The sequence below is a fragment of the Tachysurus vachellii genome, chromosome 23, assembly GCF_030014155.1.
Source record: "Tachysurus vachellii isolate PV-2020 chromosome 23, HZAU_Pvac_v1, whole genome shotgun sequence".
Taxonomy (NCBI): domain Eukaryota; kingdom Metazoa; phylum Chordata; class Actinopteri; order Siluriformes; family Bagridae; genus Tachysurus; species Tachysurus vachellii.
In genome coordinates this window covers 11,686,090-11,709,585 of record NC_083482.1, presented here as the reverse complement: position 1 = coordinate 11,709,585, position 23,496 = coordinate 11,686,090, and the positions used below count along the sequence as shown (strand labels likewise).

Genomic DNA, 23,496 nt, shown 5'->3' with positions numbered 1-23,496 from the left:
TTATGTAATATATACACATACATAAAATATACATTTAGAAATATACATATGTAAAAAAAAATATTCTTATTCTTTGGGCATTATATTCTTAAACAAAAATAGGTAATTGGCCACTCAACTGCATAGTTTTATATATTCATCCAGATGCTAGACATAAGAAACAAAAGAATGAAGTTTTTTTTATTGTGAACTCAATTCATTGTAGATGATAAATTTTTGAACCACAAATCAAACACTCGATAAACACGAGTTTAAAGTATGCTTTTGTTCAAACAATCTCGAGTAAAATCATATGAGAGAGAGAGTGAGAGAGAGAGAGAGAGAGAGAGAGAGAGAGAGAGAGAGAGAGAAACTGATTTCTGCCCTTGTGCTTTTTAGGTCAAAAGCAAATATATGTTATTTTAACAAGGCACTAAGGGTGTTTTCACATATAGTTCGTTTTAAAAGAACCAAACCCAGTTCACTTAAAGTGAACCAGAAAAGGAACTAGCCGAATGTGACCTCAGTCCGTTTGGTGTTCACAATATAGTGGACTCAAAAGAGAACCCAGTTCTCTTTTTGGTCCTCTTTAGTATTGAAGTGATCTCAGACCCTGAATCTCAGACCCTGATCTCAGAACCCAGAATTCTGTGCAGCAATGGATTTTGGGTATTCAAAATGGCCTCTTTACAAGTTGTCATCACATGGCATAACATACTTTTATGTTTCATCCTCTTTCCAAATATCAATAAGTGCACAGCTTTCTTCATAAGACCACATGACTCCGCGATCTGCCATGGCGAAAAGTTTTGTGTTTTCAGCAGTCACAGTGACGGAACACGGCTGCAGGTATGGCAAGCCTACAGGGACATTTGGCGAAACGAAACGCAAAGCGGACCGGGACCTCATTGCTTTCACATGTCACACACAAATCGAACCACAAAAGAACCCACAAACGAACCGTACTCAGACCACCTCCGGAGGTGGTCTGAGTACGGTTCGCTTCTGGGGTCCTTTTAAGGGGTCTCAGATCACATGGTTTGTTCACATATACACACTGAACCGCTCCGAAAGCGTTTGGAGGGCTCAAACAAACTAGGTGTGAAAACACCCTTACTTATATCTTATACAAATATTTTCCCATTGTATTAAAGCCAAATCCATGTTCAAGCCACCTGGACTATCAGTTTCCCATCCAGATCAACATCTCAGCCTGACCTGTTGATTTCTCCACCCAGAATCCAACAGTACAGAAACAAAGCAGAGGCAGCAGTACAAGACATGACTGTTGATTGATTGTCTGTTACCTTCTGCATAAATCAAGGCTGTGACATTTGTTTTTTGAGGCGTGAGGAGGTGCCTACATCCAGGTAACTGTCCCGTGACTCCCTGGTGCTGTGTGACTTGCTATTAGGTTTGCAGGATTTCAGCAAAGCTGTCCTGCATGGATCATGCTTCAGCAGGTACGTCCCGAGAGTTTCCCAGCCTCCACCAACACGCACCATAACATGCTTATCATTCAGCATCTGAAAAAAGAGACAGAGAGAGAAAGAAATCATATATCAAATTGGATATGTAAAGACTGTGACTTAAGGCTCGGAACTTTACTGAAGACCAGAACAGTTTATCTCATAAACAGAATTATGAGATAAAAGATACTTTAAATGTTGGACTGACGCACTGAACAAATCACAAAAAACAAGTCACAAGCTCAAAAATATTCAATTCAATTTTATTTGTATAGCACAAATTGTTAACAATGGACATTGCTTTAAAGAAATATAAATAATAATAATATTAGTATTAATAATAATAATAATAATAATAATAATAATAATAATAATAATAATAACAATAATAATAATAATAAACTCTGGATAAATAATTTCATATATTCATTTCTGTTCTTGAGTCGCCTATGCATTATATTTGCAGAACCCTGTCGTCAAGCCCCTGTGGTTGTCAAAATCATCCATTCTGTATTTAGTGAAGAATGAGACCCTTCGAACAGGCCACTTTCTTTCAGAACAGATTAAATATTGAAAGCCTGCATCTCATTATGCTTCAGTAAATGAGAGAGAAAGAGAGAGAGAGAGAAAGAGAGAGTGTACTGTCAAAATCTCATTACGTTTAATGAAACACTGCCTCATGGCACCAGCTGAGCACCAGCTTAAGAATAATCCACCACACGCACGCACGCACACACGCACACACACACACACACACACACACACACACACACACACACACACACACACACACACACACAAGCACGTGCGCACACATATATACACCCTCCCACCCCTGCACAAACACACATTCAGACTCCTTTTTTCCTTTTCTTTCTTTTTTTTCTTTTCTTCAAATTTACACCTCTGATACACAAACCTCCAACACCCTCTAGCATAGTGCAAGTACTGCCATGGCAACAGCGGTTGAACAATAAAAAGCAGATACAGAGATGAAAAATGAAAGGTGGAGAAAAAAAGAAAGACAGAAGATACCCCTCTGTCCCCAGGGACATTCAGACCCCCCTCCTCTCTCACACACATACACACACACACACCCAACCCCAAACCCTTCTACTCTCCTCTCTCGCTATCGCACATAACCCCTTCATTAGAAAGCTGTTCCACTGCTGGTATTACAAGCAGATTTATTTCAGGGTTCCCCTCCCACTTCAAGTCCCAATGGTCTGCTATGAATCCTAATCGACAGATACACACACACACACGTGCCAGGTCTGGTGTTTCTAATACGTGTGCTGTGTATCAGCTGCTCTGAAAGTGATTAACATGTCACAGTTGTCAGTCTGCTCAAATCTGGCATGAATTAAATCAAGGGGATTGCTGTGAATTTCAACCAAACACCTAGATGTTAAACGATATATTTTTTGTATTACATTTCAAAACCCAGACATCTCTTTTTTTTATTCTCTGCAAATTGTGGCTTGTTTTACTCTTATACCGACCTTCGCTTTAATAATTCACAGCTTCATTAAATAATTGAATGGCATCTATATATTTTCCTGTCTTCTAGTGCTCTGCCCAGGCGTACAGAAGAACAGACTGTGCTGGCAACACTGGCTGTAAATGCATTCAGATCAGCATTTTGAGTTGTTGTGTACTGAGATATTGAATGATGAGTGCTCTGGTTCAATGCCAACACACGTCCCATCCTCCACTCCTTTTCCACAATCATTCTCCAGTGTGGAAACTGATTCCAGTTTATTTTCCCTCTCCTTCTTTCTTTTCGGATGCAGTTCGAGTAACAACCACTAGATGCCAGACTGCAGTCACAGGTTTTATATACTCCTGCATTGAGTAGAAGTTGAGTAGAATATCTCCCAAAGGATTACATGCAGCCTAGTAAAGATGTTCTAAATCAGGAGACAGACTGCTCAATCTCTGTGCCTATTTTTGTCTAATCACTTGCAGAACTAGGGGTGTGAATGCAGACACAGCCCAGAGCTAGAGAAGAAACTGAGCAGGTAATCAAAGCTAGTGGAAAAGACAATAATTCAAGCATAATATCTGTTAGTAAGAAGCAAGTAATGTTAAAGAAAGTAAAAGAAGAATTTCTTCTTATTATTATTCTTATTGTTTTGGGTTCGTGAATGAAGGTGTAAAAAACAGAGGTGCAGAAAAATAAATAGATGAATTAAAGACAATATCTCCAGTGTAAGAATATCTTATAAATATCTGATAGCTATCTGTGATCTTGCTGAGTTTCCGATTCACATGAATGAGGCAGATTTCTGCTCTCACGGCTCCATTATTGTTACATTTCCTTAATGTCCATTAACTGCTTTACTCATTGCTTTCTGAGCTTCTTTTTGAATCATGCTCAATTCAAATGAGCTAATGGATTTGTGTCTTTTTCATTCATGAAATAAAAGCAAATCAAATATATCTCCCACACAGTCCTATTCAAAGAGGGATAGTATAAGAGATGGTATTAAAAGCTTTCGGATGGAGCCTCGTGCATGAGAGCAAACGAAGACCTCTTTCTGTGTCTCTCTTATCTTATCTCTGGATCTCCTGCTAATTGGCTAGGGGACAAAGAGGCTGCTTTTCCTCCATAGCAGAGTGTGCAGGAGCCCTGGAGGACTCGTCTGATTGAGAAATCACAGAAAAGAAAGAAAGGAAGGGGCGGGACCAACCAGAAGCCAGCATCATTTAACAAGCTTTCCTGAGTAATCACACTGCTAATGACTTCAGCAATAAAATCAATAAATTGGCTCCTTTGTACAGCATGACTTTATACTATAAAGCTGTAAACACACTCGTTGTTCTACAAAACGTTGTTCCTATAGATCAGGAAGGTGGAGCTGTGAAATTCTGTACAAAGATAATCTAAAACTACAGCACATTAATATAGATACAAAACAGCACCAAAGTCAAGGTAGATGGTTAGTTGTATTTTGTTCATCTTTTTTGCTTGAAAAGATGAACAAAGAATACGTCTAAAATTATTTTGCACCCTAAAATACAATAGGCAAGGTTTCATTCAAATAAAAAATTCATTCATTCATTCATTCATCTTCTACCGCTTATCCGAACTACCTCGGGTCACGGGGAGCCTGTGCCTATCTCAGGCGTCATTGGGCATCAAGGCAGGATACACCCTGGACGGAGTGCCAACCCATCGCAGGGCACACACACACACACTCTCATTCACTCACACATTAGGGACAGTTTTCTAGAGATGACAATCAACCTACCATGCATGTCTTTGGACATTAAGGGTGACAATAATTCTGGAGCTGACTGTACATCCATATAGGATTTTCAGTATATGAAAATAAAAAAAAATGCTAATATTTTTTAATATAGCACAGAGACCAGACAGAATGTAGCATAAGAATGAATTCAATACCAAGAAGACAAAATTAGTCTTTGCTTTTTGTAGCTTTAAATGATCTCACAATGGCAGTCACCTCTGGTTGCTGAGCAGGAGCTCATACTGATGTAGGTATGCCACAGATCTGTTCTTTCTTTACCCAGGCAAAGCTAAAAGCACCAGTCTCCCTAATTAGTATATGCTTTGACATGTCAGAGTCTTGTAAAACGTACATGTATCAGGTTTAGATTATCATGGAGCCGTGTGTAGTCAGTTCAGAAGAAGGTTCACGATAGAGCATGCTGCTGAAGTTAAGCTGCCAGTGGAAATAGGCTGTTTAACGTATTGATTACTGGGACAGCACATAGAGATAGCGTGAGTTAAATAAGAGGCATCTGATAAGTGCAATTGAGCATGTAATGGTTTGAGCATGTCCACTGTTAGCTGAAGTGACAACACATTGAAGTGCTTTTTAATGCCTGCTTCATGAGTGATACAATATTAATTGTCCCAAGGTTGCTTTTTGACATCCCTTTTCCCAAATATTATTTCATGGCTACATTTTTTTGCAGTATTTACCTACTATGAGAAAGCTTCTTAAAGGGCACACTATCTGATTTTATCTATTGGTCAGTCAGAAGGTTTTTTCTCTCTACTATTCAAAATGTGTGAACCTTTTCTTCATGTTGCCAGGCAACCCAAGCTCCCGCGAGTGTTTGCCTTTGAATGAATTTCTTACCTGGTCCTAACTAACAAAATCTAAGAAGGATGCAAGAGAGTAATATGTCAACAAGAAAAGCACTATTAGAGATGTTGCTAATGCTTTAAATTTGAATTAACTATCATCATTTACAGCGTTTGTGATCATTAACAATAATCATTAACCTTTGTATTCCATATATTAAGGCATATAATAAACTCTTGGATCTACAAAAATGAACATGGATGTAGTGGTGAAATGGCTGAATAGTAATTGTAATTATTTACAACCAATTACATGTAGTAACATGTAAATTAATTTAGGTTCATTCATATTGGTTTATTTATAGTGAATATTTAAAAAAATGTTTTAAACATTACTAATAAAGGTGCTTATGCAGAGAGGAGGAAAGCTCTGAGTCAAACTTACTCTCACATACAGCACTTTATCACCCATTCGGTAACGGCCTTTGGGCTGTTTCTCAATGCAGAACCTGACCTCACATCTGCATGGTGGATCTTCTGAGATTTGCTGAACCTTGAACAGAACAGAATGTTTTGTACTATGTATTAAAACACCAACAATACTGTGCTTGTTAATCATTTCAACTCACTATATCATCCAGTAGATTGTCTTTGCTCTTTTTTCCATTGGATTTGTTCAGGCGGCGTGAGGTGGGGGTGGATGTGGGTGTTTGAACAGGTGACTGGGGACTGGGTGAAATATGCTTAGGTTCAAGTGCAGGTTCAGGTTCAGGTTCGGGTTCGGGTTTGATTTCAGGTGCAGGCTCAGGCTCGGGTTCAGGTTCAGGCTCGGGTTCGGGTTCTGGTTCAGGTTCAGGTTGCTGGACTGGGGCAGAGGTGAAGTCTGGAGGAGGGGATGGAGGTGGAGAGGCAGGTGGTGTGGATGTAGAGAGAGAGGCAGGAAAAATACAAGGAGGGGAAGAAGGAGGTGGTGATTGAACAGGGTGAAAGAAAAAAGGACTGGAGGGAGAGTGAAACGGTGAAGCAAAGAACATGGAACCAAATTCTTCTTTCTCAATCTCTTTCTCCAGTTTGACCAGACCAGGTGGGTCGATACCATATCTGTAAGGAATGATTCATTCAGTGAATTATATGTCAATGTATCACAATCAAATTTTACACAGTGAATTCAAAGACAATCCAAAAGCCACTGATGCAGGTTGTAGTGTCGGTTGTAGTGTAGTGTCAACAGCCAAAAGGAGCACAAGGTGAAACCAGTGAAACAACAATAAAAAATAAAATCAATAAGAACACAATGAACATAAAAAAGCAGTTGAAACAGGGTCTACATGTTAAAAGCTTGTATGAATAAATGAGTTTTCAACTGCGATTTAAAAACACTCAGCACGGTGATGGATCGTAAGTGTGATGTTCCACAGCTTTGGTCCCTTGATGGCAAATGACCGGCCTCCAAACTTCTCATATTTGTATTTGGGAGTGACCAGAGAGGTATGTCCAGAGGAGCGGAGAGATCCTAAGGTCTTCAACCTTAGCAAGTTTTTAATTTATGCAAACTAGCTCCTGGAATTTAAAGGCAATCAAAGATTTGTTTATTTAGGTTTTATTGCAATTTAAATGTTATGTTGTACCACTTAAATGTTAACAACGGTTTTATTAATAAGGGGATATATCTCAATCTCTGATTAAAACCTCAACCTAGGGAATAATTGTGATTAACTGATTAATGACTGATTCAGCTGTCTAAAAACTGTCCAAAACCCTTTCAGTCAGACTAATGTGCTTATTTTAAAGACAAGGTGCTACTGGATTAAAAATATTTAATCCAGATTAAATATCGAACTTTAATAAAAACAGCTAAAATACACACTTTCGTACACCAAAAATACACCATTTTGCTGGAATGTAATAACACAATGCTTATCATGCTTAAATACTTGAATCCTAAACAGTGCATATCATATATCTCTTGAAAAACCGTATTTATCCTGTTTTTCTTAGCAAAATATAAAAGAAAAAATCAGTAAGTAAGTAAAAGACTTACTTTGAGGCAATTCTCCCAAGCTGCATGAGGCACAGACACACATCACGTGGATGCCTTCGGAGAACTAAAGAAACACACACTGCATATTAATGACTGAAAATTTGACTTAAGACTTATCACTGAATCCACTGAAACTCCACTGAGGAAAGATGTGTGGGGTTTCATTCTGAGGTTTAGACCAATAAATCAATAGTTTGTAAACTAAAGTAAAAAAACATTTTTTTAATGAGAGCAATGCAAACGAATTCAAATCATAAGACAGGACAAGGTCAAATTCAGGCTTAAGTCATGTGATCACAATAACCTCAGGACTAAAGCAAAAACACGAGAATCAGGAAAAAGAAAAACACAACAGACTATCAAAGCCTGTAAAGTCAGATATGCAGTGCAAAATGAGATTTACTTTACAATCAGACCAAGAATGAAAGTCTCTTTTTAAAGAGAATATGTAAGTGTGTGAGATTGGGAACTGGTGTGTGTTAAAATCTGGTGATTGAGAGTGGTTTAATTGCAATGTGTTCTTGGGAGTGTAGCTCAGGGCGGTCATGTTTGGAGGCTGCAATGTGTTCTGCAAAATGGTGTTTGTTGAAAGTGTGAACCTCATAAAAAGTTGCACTCTCTGAAGTTAATATCATGACATAAATATAGCTTTTCATTTTGCCAAAAAAAAACCAATAACCTGTCCTGAAGAATTTTCTATGGTCTTCAGGACAGGGTGTTTTACTGACCACTTCACCTCTGACAATGGACTGATACTAGAGACTTCCATAATTGCTAAAAAAGTCTCCTTATTACATCACCATGTTAACAATTGCACACTATTATTCTGTTTATGTGAAACATCCTTCAAGTCTCTGTGCAACTTTTTCTCCCTCCTCTGTACATTTCTCCCAAACCATCTCAATCTAGCCTCCTTGACCTTGTCCCCAAAACAGCCAACCTGAGCTGTCCCTCTGATGTGCTCGTTCCTAATCCTGTCCAATCTCATCACTCCTAAAGAGAACCTCAATATCCTCATCTCTGCTACCTCCATTTCTGCCTCATGTCTTTTCCTCACTGCTACAGTCTTTAACCCATACAGCAGATTTGCTCTCACTACTGTCTTGTACACCTTTCCTTTGATTCTTGCTGACGCTCTTCTGTCACACAACACTCCTGACACATTTCTCCACCCGCTCCAACCCGCCTGCACTCACCTCTTTACCTCTATTCCACACTCCTCGTCACACTAGATGGCTGACACCCAAATACTTAAACTCCTGCACCTTCTTGACCTCAGCTCCCTGTAACCTCACTCTTCTACTTCCCTCCATCTCATTCCAACAGAATACTTCTTCAAAATGAATGTATAGATAAAGATCTCAGAGAGTGTCTTTAAAATGAACATACGATCTCAGGATAAAAAAATAAAAGAGAATAACACAGGAAGATAAAGAAGGTCACATACTGATAACCAACACGATCAAAAGATGACAATCACAAGCACAAGAAGAAAACCAACCACTCACTTTTAAGCTGTGCCAGTTCTCCAAATACCCGAGAATGTATCGTATCTTTAAAAAAATTGTGCAAGCTCAAAACTAAAGAGCAGTTTCTCAATAGTTTGTATTCTTGTCTGACTCGTTTTTGAGGTCTTGAAGCCCACATGCAAAACAAACAGTATTATCCATTTGAGTAACATGGTATTATCTATTTAAGTGAAGTATGACTCATGTCTAAAGATTAACTCTCTTTTTTGTAAAGAATCTGTGTTGAAACAGGTCTTAAGTGCAATTCATAGTATTAAATCTAAAAAAGTTTCATTGTTTGATTGTTTCATTTGTCTTTATTTAATAGGAGGAATGAGTACAAGGATTTTTTTTATGCATCTTTTCCAAACAAGGTCTTTTTCTATTCAACATTTACTGTATAATGAGTTTCATGTATTGAGGGACTGGAACACTGACTCTTTATATCTTTCTTATTCTCTTCATACATTTAATCCTTTCCTTCCGCTGAACCTGTGCTTTTCATTCCTTTTATTTCTCATTCCAACAATACTGTCCTCCTTTTTTTCTGTTTTCTTTCTTCACTATATTTTTCATCAAACATGTCCAATGACAGCACGGATGAACGGGTCACGAGTAGCCCTACTGATACTGAACTGCCATTCAGCTCTATTCCCAGTGGAACTCATATGAGGAAAGTGAGACAGAGATATAGATAGGGGACGGAGAGAAAGCAAGAGCGAGAGAGAGAGAGAGAGAGAGAGAGAGAGAGAGAGAGAGTGAGTGTGTGTGAGAGAGAGAGAGAGAGAGAGAGAGAGAGAGAGAGAGAGAGAGAGAGAGAGAGAGAGAATGAATGAATGAAAGTGACACCAAGAAGCAGGGAGGTAGAGAGGGAGGATCTGTCTCCAAGCCAGTGCCTCGAGTTTATTACCAGGGCATAAATGTTAAGCAAAATATTTTATTTATGTAACTTCATTAATTAATTCATTTCTTAATTAAGAAAACACATAGAACACTATACATGTTAGAGAAAAATGAAGAAAGACAGTGACAGAGTACTTTGAGTATGAAGAGTGGGTGAAATGGTCAGATGTCTCTTTATTTTTAAGAGGACTGGGGACCTGCACAATACGGTTCTTATACAACTCTTTACATTTAATTTAAATACCACTTTATCCTGTTTAGGATCACAGTGTATCTGGAGCCTATCCAGGGAGCACTGGGTGTAAAGGATTAATGCACCTGGGATGGGCCGTTAGTTTATCACAGGGCACCATGCACACACAATCACACAATCATTCACACCTAAAGATTATAAAAAAAATTTATTGAGTTAAATTTAAGAATTTTTTCATTAAGCCTTAACAGATCTAAGCTAATTTTGAAGGCAAACAGAGTACCATGAATCTCTCTTCATATGAAATTCTCAAAGAGCTCTAAAATACATACCCAGATCTTCTGACTCAAAAAGATGGGATGAGCCTATGCCAATTTTACGGCACCAGTACAGGAAGTTGGCTGCGTTGTCTCGGGCAAAAAATGAACCACGAGCTGCATCAGCTCTCCAGTGAATAACACGCCGGATAAAGGGCTTTAAAACACACAGAAAACAAGCTTAACAATAACGTGCTGTTAGTCATTAACACATTTACAATAGGTATAAATAGGTATAATGGTGAATAAATGTGAAATAGGGTCTCACAGTAAACATCTCAAAAATTTCTCTCTATATATATTACAATAAACACATTTAAGCAGATGTTCTTAACTTTACAGTATCATTATTTATTTTTTCTTAGCACCGAACAGGTAATGAAAAGAGATGCCGACAGAAGCAGCAGTAAAAGGGAACACAGCAAACAGCACACAGATGGCTCACATAAGATGGGGGATAAAACTAGGCAGGAACAATTTATCCTCTCTTTTCTTTAGTATGTTTGTTCTTTTCATATTCTGCATCCATTTCAGAGCTCAATAATTCAAGGAATAACTGTCATCAGCTTGATAAAGGTGTGACTATTACCATTAAAGCTGTTTCGTTCCTAAAATCTGAGATGTGTCATAGATGCAGTTCATTCTTACAGTTTTGTTGGTATAATAACACAAAGAAAGCCATGCTCAATAAACAGAGTTTAATAAATATTGATAGCATTAATCTGAATCCTTTTATAGACAAAGGAGTAGTTACTCTGTAGTTCATGAGCTGCATGTTAGGGTTAGGAGGCATGTTTTGGTGTAAGCACCTTGTCATTGCTAGCTAGAATCATCCTCTCCTGTAACTCTTCAGCCAGCTGGCAGAGCACAACTCCATTCTCCAACATGTCCATGAAGGTCTCTGCTGTTATATTAATTCCTGAATAATTAAACAGAACGTGTTTAAGGTTCAGAAACTGTTAATCGGCAGTGCTTTGGAATCAGCAGTACCGTACACTGTAAAAGCTTGAGTTATTTAGCTTTAGGTTTATAATGAAACTATATAAAGAGTCAGTGTCAGAAATTAACTTTTTTTTTTTTTTAACAAAAACATATTTATTAACAAATTTATTTGTCACCCTATGAAAAAAAGAAATGGTATTTTTCATTTTCAAAGATGAAAAAGATTTTAGCCATAATTTGATGCCAGGAGGTTAAGACATCAGTGGATCTTTATAACCTCAAACCTGAAAAATCAAACCATAAACGTTATGTTTGGGCCACATTGGTCTTCTGATTTTATACATAGTCAGCTATGATATATAGAAGGTTTCCACATGAAAAATCCTAAGAATATAAAAGAGCTTGATATGTTCCCATGGTCATAGGCATTACCAGAAACAACTACTGTCTTGTGGGGTGTGTGTTAAAAGGAGTGGTCAACAAATTGAACGGTAACTGTTTACAGTCTAAAGAAACTGTAATCAAAACCAATGCAATAAGCTGCTGTTCTTGTTATGCTGTTCTTTTTTGCTCATTATCAACTGTGTATGTTAATAGATTAGGTTAGATAGGAAAGGTGCCTGCACAGTGTGTGTGGTGCTATTAAATCCTTTCTCCTCCATAAATCCTGTTCCCACCTCTTTCTCTCTAGGTAGTGTTGCATTCTTCCTCTGCCTCGGGCACACTCACAGGTGCTCAGAAAACATCCTCTAAGTACGTTGACTGCAAGCATCACCCCCCTGCCCCACGACTTCTCACAGCCATGCAGAAGGAATCTAAGGCCTGAGTGTTAAGTGTACACACACAGGAACTGGGTGTCAAACACCGGAGCTGTACATAGAGGATGAAGAGGCGGCGCCTAGGAGGCATCAAAGAAGGCAAACCACAACAAAACCAACCGCGTAAACAGTCACCGGTGTACAGAATGACGCGGATGGCGATTAACTGCTTCCTCTCAGAGAGAGAGGGAGATGCTGGTAATGAAACTAAGTGCCCTCCTGCAGTGTACTGTACCCCCATGGACATACCAGAAATATGAGATCATCCTGGAATAGAAAGAGTGTCCCAGAAAAGGGAGGAAGTGTAGAAGTGTATGTGGTTCAGGAGAATTGGGCTGGTTGTTTGTTTGCATCTACAGTGAGGCCTGTGGAGTTTGAATAAGTTAATATGGAAATAAGCCTCATGGTCTGTATGCAAAATGACCAACAGGCTTTTCTGCATCTGTCTGGGGTTTTTCTGTTTATAATAATATACTTACTTCTAACTCCCTCAACCTAACAACTGTTTCTTGGTGCCAAAGCAATAAGATAAGTCCTGGTTTATTTGAAAATCTGGGTGTTAAAATGCCTGCAGATGTTTTGCATTAATGCTACATGCAGGAGAATTTAGGCAATTTGGGTTATCTTGTCCTGTCCTGTAAATCATCAGATACAGTACTGGACATGATTTCAGATAATCCGTATTCAGCGGCTTGTTTTTACGTAGAATTTAAATAAGGTGAATGCAATTTTTGTCTGATCACACTGTTTAACACTATTTTTAATAAAAAATATTATTATCAGCTGTCAGTAACATTTGCACCGAGGAACAGACCACAAACATCTTTACTTTCCTGTCGGTTATACTGTCTGTCAATTCATATCCCACCCTACCTTAAATGTCTTTAGACATTTCTTGCTGAAATGTTTTTTTGGCTCATTGCTTTAGAGGAAACTGTAAAGGGAGGAGCTTTATTTGTTTGAGTTTTGAGTTTCAAAGCAACCTCAGCTGAACCTTTAATTACATCTTCTTGATGCAACTAACTACGTCTACTGGTATGCACACAAAATGTTTATAAAGGTTATTAATAAACTATTCCTATCATACTGCCTGCTACTCTGAATTTCACTTCCTTACCCAGAATAGTGTTGAGCCACAGAGCAAGGTCTTCCTTCATGGGAAGTAGGCTGGCTTCATGCCTGCTGGCCAGCCACTCACTGTACTGATGCAGACAGGAGAGGTCAGGAACGCGCTCCCGACGCACACTGAAGGGCCCATACATCCTGAAACACAACCCACACAGGGCAAGACCTGCTGTAATGCATATATATACACACAGTAATGTTATAGAAGGATTCAAATGTCTGATATCATGCTAGGCCTGTGCATATATAGGCCTGTGTCATTTTAGTAGGAGTATTTGAAATAATATATAAATACATACAATTTATATCAATACATAGTGTGTATTTAGTCAAAACGGTATTATTGAATAATATAAACGCTTTTGCTTTTTAGGGCAAAAAATAAAAATATAAAATACAGTTCAGCTTCACAGAAAAATTAATATGATAAAAATCATTTGTTTCTGTTTTCCACGCTGATATTTAGACCGTTTCAAGGCTGCTTCTGTACATACAATGATCGCATTTAAAGCCACCCTGTCACTATTTTCTGTAACTATGTTATTGGTTTCATCGTAAAACTGTAAAGTGATTATTGAGAGAGCTACACACTGTTTATTGTGAACATATGGAGCCGAAAGAACCAACAGAATTTGTCTGATTTCACATAAAAAAATAACTCATGGCATTTTACATACAACAATGTAAGGATTGAATTGAAGTCCTTTTTGGCTTGGGTATGGACGCATGCTGGTAACATGTCTGTGCCTTTCTCAGTGGGCTACTGTCTGATCAGACCATGCTCAGGTTTATTCCATGTCTAATGAGCCAGACATGCTGTAGAGTCTGAACATGCTGCACTACAAGCTGCTTCAGAAAGCAGGATATAAAAATTTGCGAGTATTAAAAGGGTCCATCTGTGTGATTCTAAACACTCATTAACTGTGAAAATGAGGGATATGTAAAGCATGGACCTGACCTTTATGCATCTTTTTTAAGAGTTTAAGAACAAGTGTGGAAATCTGATAGCTCTAAAGCTGTAACACAACATGTGTAGCAATAAAACATCTGCAGTTTCCCATATTACAAAAATATACACAAGCCTCGCTTCAGCAAAACACACAAATACCTGCTTCAGTGTTCCTATTCATTAGGAAAAGATTTACTGGATAAGATCTATGCCAATTCCTAACAAATGACGCCTACTTCTTCGAGTAATTTCTCCCATACTCAGACAACCATTCATCATGGGAGTCTTAATGTATATAGCAAATCATTTTCCTACTTCATGTAACTGAGCTTTCAACAGGCTGGGAAAAGAAGGTAGACACCTGTGGGGCAGATGTGTGAGATCCAAACAGGAGCAGACATTTCATGCTTTCATTTATTTTCTTAAAGCCTATAGATTACTTGCTGCAGTGAAGAGAGGACAAAGATGTAGACATGTATGAGCGCAGTCAAGCAGGAAGTTAACAAACACCCTCATGATGTGTACAACTTCAAGGAGAGATGATGAGCCTACTCAACTTGCAATAAGACTCTAATGACCAAATGTTAAACAAAGTCAACACAGATTCCTATCTACAGATAGTGAGCAGGAGGATAGGGGTAATGCTGCAACAATACGGCTGTGTAAATACAGGCAAACTAAAAGCTATGAGTCCCAGAGATACAGTCAGAGATTTTGAAGCTTTGGGCTTTTATTTTTAGGCACTGGATAGGGGAGAAAAACCTTTAACTCTCAGCAGAGGAATGTTTGAAAATGTTTTTTCACTTTTATCACCACAGATCAGCTTCTTGAGAATCTTGAATCGATTCTCAGATCAAACAAAATATAAAAGACGAACGTTTCATAATCTTAGAAAAAGTTTATGATTTTATCATCATAAGTGTTATATTTCTCTTATACTTTTTAAGAAAGTAATGATTTACTTCTTACCCAGTAAACGGTACATTTAGTGTTCTAGACAAGGTTCCTGTGATCACTTAGTTAGCAATCTCTTGCTTTTCTCTCTTGTGAAGTTAATTGGATAAAAAGAATCCAGCTTTCCTATTTCTTCCATCCTTCCATCTTCTATCCAAGAACAGTGTAAAAAAAAAAGCATTGCACTAAACACTCATCCCAAAAACGTTAAATTAAAAGATCGTCTTTTTAAAAAAAACAAAAAAAAAACATAAGTTTAAATGTCAACTGTTAGCAATGTTTCTTTACAAAATAAAATTTTATATTATTATATTATATTATATTATATTATATTATATTATATTATATTACATAGAATGCCCACCATAACGATGTATTCGTTACATACATTCAGCAGGACTGAACAGTACTGACAGAAAGCAAAGAGAACAAAATCAGATTTAAACAAGATGAATAAGAAACGTAAGACCAATTTGACACGTGTCCAAGCCAAACTCGGACCAGCCGACAGGGCATGGGAAGCGCACACAGTAGAGATACAGCATACAGGTGCTATATTCGCACCTAGACTGATGCCTGGCTCAGCATGGACAAGAGTACAGGCAGAGGACTTTAACCCAACCAACACACATAAAGAGCCTCTGTGTCCACACACACAATCTTACACACGTGTGTAAAAATGTATAAAGTACATGTAGGGGCAAGAGCACTCTACAGCAGCAAACAAACTACAACAACCTGAAGAAAACAAAGAAAAGAACTGGGGCTGTTTTACTGCAACCATTAGAAGAAAAAACTGCTATAGAATACCCATTCTGAACAGTATAATGGAGGAATATATTTATCTGATAAACACACAGACCTTCTTCACGCCTGGTGTTAATGGTGTAAATGGGATATACTGTACATAATGAATGTGTTGTGATCCGAAACCTCTTTTAGAGGCTGTCATGCTCATATTTGAAGTGTGAAGAGTAATGCATCTAAAGGAACATCAAGTTATGAATCATGGGCACATTATTTGGAAGATCTGATCATAAGTCATCACTAAACATGGCTTATAAAATTCACGTATCATCACATCCTAATGTGTTTTATTCCACTTATATTAAAACAATCTATCAGTGATTCCATATGTATTAATAAAAAACAAAAGACTCATCACACTTTTTGTTGCTGAAATAATTTAATCTCTGTTATTACTTACTGTATGATACAGCAGCTATAAATACTCATTCCTTTGCCAGTCTCTGTTTCTCCCTCTCTTCATGTTAATAAGATATGAAATGATGCTTGTCATGAAACGAAGAAACCACAACCTTACCAAAAAGTAAATCCCTTTCCACCTTTAAGACTTTTGCATGGCAGAAAACTTAAGGGAATGCCTTTACCATTGTTTTTTAACAAAGTGCTAACACTAAAGACCAAGACACAGTTTATAAATCCATTACTACTGTATATATTATTAGCTTCAGGTTATGTAGCAGATATAAATGTCTATTCTGCTAACATCCAATTCTATGCATGTTGCAAAAGACAAGGTGATCCATTGGCTTGAACAATTTTAATTTATAACACCACCTTACTCTTAAAATCTATTATTATTAAGTTATGATTATTATTTGCGATTTGGGTTGGATGTTAGGAATTTGAAAACCGTTTAATGCATCCCAATGTGTCCTTATGACTGACGCTAAGAAACCCGGTGGCAAACTTCTAACAAGGAATCAAAAAGCAGACTCTCTCTCTTTTCTCTTGCATGTCATGACTTCCTAGCTTCAGGCAGCTGATCGCGTCTACGGTTTAGAGCACTTCTGAGAAAAACTTCTGTTTTATAGTCAGTTGAGGGAAACTTCTGCTAACTTCCACTAATTAATGTGACTAAGGAGGAGTCTTATTTTTCTGGATTTAACAAATTGAACATATAAGATATAGTTATAATGATAAAGAGAAGATTACTGTTGTAGTTACTGTTGTAGTTCACTGGTGTAGTAATAAATGAGCCTTATTTCAGTATAAAATAATCAGGATTATCAGTAGCCATTATTGTGAAGCTCTAGATATGTAGAACTTTGACTTTACGTAAAAAAAAAGTAAAATGTACATCTAAAAGACATATCAAATACTGTCATCTACTGCACCTCTCCAATCAGTTACAGTAATATATACATAAGAGGTACAAACTGTTCATAAATCATTACTCTTTTTGTGAGGCCATTTGAGAGACTATGTAAATAGTGATTTCTTTTATATTTTTCAATGGTCTGTGAGAATTAAAGCTTCACAACACAAAATCCCTCGGGTCAAAACCTGTGAAAGAGCCCTGAGCTTTCTGGCACATTGTTCTCTATGTAAACTACAGAGAAATAGAGGTTGTATCCAGGTGACATAACACAACCTGTTCCAATAACAAATTTACTAAAACATATTTTGCAGGAACTTGAACTGGTATGAAAGAAATCAGTAATGACTGTACTGACTCTGACAACAAAAGCAGTGTATGTGAAACTACACCTTGCAGCTCCTACAGATCAGATTTATAATACTTATTATCAGCTTCATACCCTTTTTATGATCCCTGAATGATACCACTGTGCATAAATTACAAATTAAGTAAAAACATATTTAAAAATCAAAAAGATAATACTGTACAAAATATAAACCGCTTTAACCCTAAAAGTGTAAATGGACTGCAAACATTGACCTGAATGTCTAGTGTAGTATCATATATGGTTCAGATTTTAACCTAAATTAGCAGAAACCAATGCATTCATAGACATAGATCTGCATTTCTTTAGTATATGATCAGCGTATCATGTGGCAGCATTACAATGCAAAATATCATGCAGATACAGACTAAGAGCTTCATGAAAAGTTCACATAAAAAATCAGAAATAAGAAAAGGTTTGGTGAAAAAAATCAATATTTTAGTGACTGTGTTATCACACAGTCACTAAAATATTGATTTTTTTCACCAAGAGATCCCAAGAAACAGAGAACAGACTGACTGTTTTCTCAAGCAAGTTTTGTACCATGACTGAGGAATTCAAGCAAACCATTACAACAAGAAATGTTCAGACATACATATATGTTTAAAGTTTTTTTTCATCATTAATATCTAAAACATTCTTTCCATATCTATATCTGACAATTAAAAAATATATCTTGTACATAATACAATAAACATCTTCTTCTCTGCACCCTATAAATAATATAAATAATATTGTCTTCCTCGTTTTTTCATAAGGGTAAGCAAACTACTGTACTTAACTTTTAGAGTACAGAATACTGCTATATGTCTAAACTGCATTTCTTATAGAGTTAACATTTTTTGCACTACATATCTTCATAGCTATGCAAACCTTTTGTTACTCCTTGTAGTCTTGTATTGTACTGTATATATGCTGCTTCCAACAAGGGATTTATAAAGTGCATGTTTTCACTATGCCAATAAATCATAATATGAATCTAGCTAAATGACTGTGGTTTATTTACAGATATCTATGCAAGACTTACTTTGATCAAGTCCTCAGCTATGCGTAAGTCCAGCCAGTTTGCCTTTCCAACACACTGCCTATGTCCAGGTTTCTGCTCACACAGCTGTAAGAGTCAGTGGTGCTTTTCTCAAACAAATCTACTGTAACTGGCTTTGTCTCAAACCGCGTGCATAATACAGCAAAATAAGCAGGCTACCTATGGTAACTATGGTTTTAACAGAACACTTTGTAGTAGAGAAGTGTGCAGTTTGGGACGCAACCACAATCACGCGCTTTGAGGAAGTGATCTTAAACGGAGTGCACTTGAGAGGGCTGTAAAGTTATGTGATATCACTTTTTCACTTTTGTTTCACTTTTCACTGAAATATCAAGCCCAATACTTGGATATCATTACTTATTTTTGTACATAAAGCAATGAAAATTTAATAAACGTGGACCCCAGAATTGTTTTAATTCTATATATTAATTATTTAAATAGAATTCAAATAAAATAAAATAAAAATTAGAGCACATTTGTTCCTGTGTCCTGCTTTCTGGTCAAATATTAAAACTAGCCTGGCTCTGCATTACTCATTGGGTCCCATCCTTGGGTCTGATCTAAGTCGTTTTTGACAGGTTTGACGGTTTGACTAACTAAGGATGTATTTATGATTGTTTACTGGAGTAGCAGAGCCTGATGCTACATTCAATGGCGTCAAGAATTGCTGAATATCTAGTTTTTCAAAGACAATCTTTTTCCTACACGTGGAAGCTCCAGAAATTCCAGATTTTATGTTAATTCCAGGTGGTTTAGTGGTTAGCACGTTCGCCTCACACTTCCAGCGGCGGGGTTCGATTCCCGGTGTGTGGAGTTTACATGTTCTCCCCGTGCCTCGGGGGTTTCCTCTGGGTACTCCAGTTTCCTTCCCCGGTCCAAAGACATGCATGGTAGGTTGATTGGCATCTCTGGAAAATTGTCCCTAGTGTGTGATTGCGTGAGTGAATGAGTGTCTGTGTGTGTGCCCTGCGATGGGTTGGCACTCCGTCCAGGGTGTATCCTGCCTTGATGCCCAATGACGCCTGAGATAGGCACAGGCTCCCCGTGACCTGAGGTAGTTTGGATAAGCGGTAGAAGATGAATGAATGTTAATTCCAGAAAATCTGTGTGTAATCGTTTGTTTCATTGTATACATTTTCACATCAGGGAGGACACATTAGGTAGATACCAAAATAGATCAATAATCAATATGCAATCAAACATCAATATGCTGTTTAAATATGCAATTAATCAATTAATTAATTATTTAATTAAGGGTCCGACTTTGCAAAACAGTACCGACCTTCCAGCAAGTGAAGGAAGCATCAGTTTGTATGAGGAAGGAAAATAGTTCCAATTCATCGCAGTCTGTTTGATAAAGGGTTTTAATTTTACTGCAACATATACAAGGACTGATGTATGACCTCGATATTCTATTTTTAACTGAATTATTTAACTGAATATTCTATTTTATGTTTAACTGAATGTACATGATGCATTGATCATGTATCAATGTAAAGCATCGATTCACTCATTTCAATAGCACATAGCTTTATGACACAATTTTGCAGCCATTTGAGTCTCTGTACGTGTGTGATCACTTTGTACAGTATGTATTCAAGTGTATCTTGTGTATCCATTCAAGTGCTTTTTTTCTTTTTTTGCAATGCACATTTTGTTAACCCCATCCAAGAGAAGGGGAAAACAGCTGAGCAACTATTATTCATGAGCCATTCTTTTCCCATATTTATAAGTTTAGTTGTCCTCTATGTTAGTAACACAGTAGTTGGCTTGATAGTTTTAACCGATGAGCTGTTCTTATCACAGGAGTGAATTTATGGTCTTTGACAATCACCTCACACCAGTACTAACGTGCAACATCATTGTCACCTTTGTGTTAAGGATGGTGTTGAGTGGTGTCCCATGGTGGACGCTTTTTGTTGATGGATCAGGTAGAAATGTGATGACAAAATGTGCATGTATTTAATGTAAAATATGTAGTCAGTATTTGTATACAAATACCAACAGAGGTGTCTATTGAGTGTATAACACATAAGCATATAAACTGGTCTTTAATTTCTGACATCAGTTGTGTGCTCAGAGTCCTTTAAGTGCTGATCCAAGTCCTTAATAGAGCTGAGCAGGGTCTTTAATTTGAGATCTCCTGGAGCTATGTCCTGTAGAATTTCCTGAAGACGTTCTTAAAAATCATTTAAAATTTAGCTGTTTATATGATTTTAGCACATCAGCTCTATTGATCATATCTTAATCTACATGTTACACTTACAGTCTGATACATTTAACCTCTAGCATGTTTGGTCTTTGTTTGCATGTTGTCCTGTGTTTATTTAAATATTTTATTTTACTCTGTGTTTGTGTGTGGTGGGGGGTCCACTGAGCTGTTTAAATGAATGAATGAATGAATGAATGAATGAATGAATGAATGAATGGATTCAAATGTTCCTTCCACAAAATAGTAACTATTCATAGGAACACACACTAAATGGCAGACAATTAATGCCTGCTAAATTCCACAAACATAAATGTATATATCCAAAGCTTTGTGGATATCTGGCTATCACACACCCATATCACCATCACCATATCACATGTTCTACACTAACCTTGGCAAATCATGCCTTTATGGATCTTGCTTTGTGCACAAGGACATTGTTTTGCTGGAATATTTTTGGGCCTTTTATTTCACTCAGTATCTTCAGTTGTTTGCATCCACCAGCAGCAATAGTTTAGGGAAGGCTCACATATGGGTGAGATGCTCTGGTATCAGCAAACATTTTGGCCATATGGTTTATCAATCAGTTCGTATCTGTGTGGAGAAAATGTGTTTTACAGAAGACCTGTGTGTAGATAGCGCAATGAAGACATATTAAATTTGCCAGTAGAGAGCAGTGTTCATCACTGTTTATTTCACTTGAGCCACAATAATATATTTACTGCAACATGCAGTTCCAGTAAAACTATATTTTTAGATGTAAATGTTGATTTTAGTTTTTATTTATTCGTTTTTTTATTTTTTTTGCACGAATTTGACACATTTTTTGTGTGCACCAACCCTGTGGAATAAAGTCCAGTTTTATTGCTGGCCTCTTCATCTTCATTTGGCCGCTAAATATTGTTTTTGTGCTACACGACAGTCCGATGGAGATCAGCGGCACGCGTGTACGTGACAGATGGCGGCGTCGCGCGTTTCCTGGACAACCAAACAATGTAAAATACGCGGATCACCCGGCGCGTGCTGTCGGTGCGGAGCCCAAATTGGTCCCGGGGGTCACGAGGAGTCGTGCTTGATCAGATGAATCCACCCCTAAATGCAACTAAATCCACATCCACCTGCAGCATTTATAACCTGGAAAAATGTAAACATTTTATATTGCATCAGAAATTCAGATTCAACATATTAACCATCCTGTATTTAATAAAACAGGGTTTAGCTTTTAAAATGCAAACATATTTAATTCAATTCAAATTTTATTCAAATTTAAATTTTCAATTCAATTCAAATTTATTTCTATAGCGCTTTTAACAATTGACGTTGCCTCAAAGCAGCTTTACAGAACATAAACATAAAACAAAAGGTTATTATAAAGATTAATATAATACAAAAAAAATCAAGATTAATATTAGATATATTTAAATGTGTTTCTTTTTATCCCCAATGAGCAAGTCTGAGGCGACTCAGGTGACTGTGGGGAGGAAAAACTCCCTCGATTGGTAAAGGAAGGAACCTTGAGAGGAACCAGACTCAAAGGGGAACCTCATCCTCATATGGGTGACACTGGAGGGTGTGATTATAAATATAGTCTGATAAATGTTGTGTTGATGAGGAGGTTGTTGTTCTCAAAGAACAAACGGAGTTTTCATCTTCTCTTTAGTATAGCAGAGTCCAACTGGAGCTGCAACATCTCTAGATGTCTCAGGATCCTCACAGAGTCGACTTCTCTGTGGAGGTCCAAAATCTTCAATGCCCCAGAACACTATTTGTGTGTATAATATACATATGTTATATAAGATTGTTTCCCAAATATATTGATAAATCCATAAAACTGTAATTCGGTTAATCAGACTGTCTTTTAAGAACGAAGTTAATTTATGTTCAATATGCATCCTCTGGTTTTTGTTAATTTACCCGAGACGGTGCCAAATTGAATTATACCCTATTTTGTTTTTCAACCAGAGGCGACAGCAGAGAGAGAGAGAGAGAGAGAGAGAGTGGGGAGGATGAGGAGGTGTTGGGGGTGATATGGGAAAAGGTGGGGAAATCGTTCATAACTGTCAGCTCTGCGCCCGGGTCATTTGCCTTCCGGGTCTGACTGTAAAATAATTACCGAGACTGTCAGCCTTTCAGCAGAGCTTTGGTGAGGGCTGTACAGTTCACTAAAGGGTGGCTTGCCAATGTACTTTATTTGTTATTATATTTTACGCGTTGCTGTCTAAAAAAAAGGTAGTTTGCCAAGCCCACATGCAATCTTTCCAAATGTCTGTAAGTAAAGTTAGTTTCTGGGTGAGGGGAACAGAATTTTATAAAAAATATTGAATATTCTGAAATTTTTCTATTATATATTCTTGAATATAAATGGTTAAAAGTAGATAAGATTTTAAACATTTTTATTTACCTGGAAATTATTTAATAGGAAAATGTTATAATATTCAATAAAATGCATTTCCATGGTGCCAGTGATCAGATGCCTGCTGGACCTGGGCTAGTGG

General features: G+C 37.3%; 1 protein-coding gene across 1 annotated transcript; it reads right to left on the bottom strand.

Moving 5' to 3' along the window:
- Positions 1-80: 80 nt before the first annotated feature.
- gas2b (growth arrest-specific 2b) lies at positions 81-18,847 on the bottom strand. The gene is made up of 8 exons (XM_060859397.1): positions 18,772-18,847; positions 13,345-13,490; positions 11,277-11,386; positions 10,483-10,624; positions 7,547-7,610; positions 6,135-6,606; positions 5,951-6,058; positions 81-1,505 (listed from the first exon to the last, which is right to left on the bottom strand). Exons 2-8 carry the CDS (start codon positions 13,487-13,489, stop codon positions 1,299-1,301), a joined length of 1,248 nt encoding a protein of 415 aa, XP_060715380.1. The 5' UTR covers position 13,490; positions 18,772-18,847; the 3' UTR covers positions 81-1,298.
- Between the last annotated feature and the right edge of the window lie 4,649 nt (positions 18,848-23,496).

What these genes read in the sequence shown, in the direction of transcription:
- gas2b (XM_060859397.1), bottom strand. Translation starts at nt 13,489, where the DNA reads ATGTATGGGCCCTTCAGTGTGCGTCGGGAGCGCGTTCCTGACCTCTCC. An exon ending in GTGGCTCAACACTATTCTGG is followed by an intron (nt 11,387 to 13,344) that starts GTAAGGAAGTGA and finishes TTAATTATTCAG; the next exon opens with GAATTAATATAACAGCAGAG. An exon ending in ACAATCTACTGGATGATATA is followed by an intron (nt 6,059 to 6,134) that starts GTGAGTTGAAAT and finishes GTTCTGTTCAAG; the next exon opens with GTTCAGCAAATCTCAGAAGA.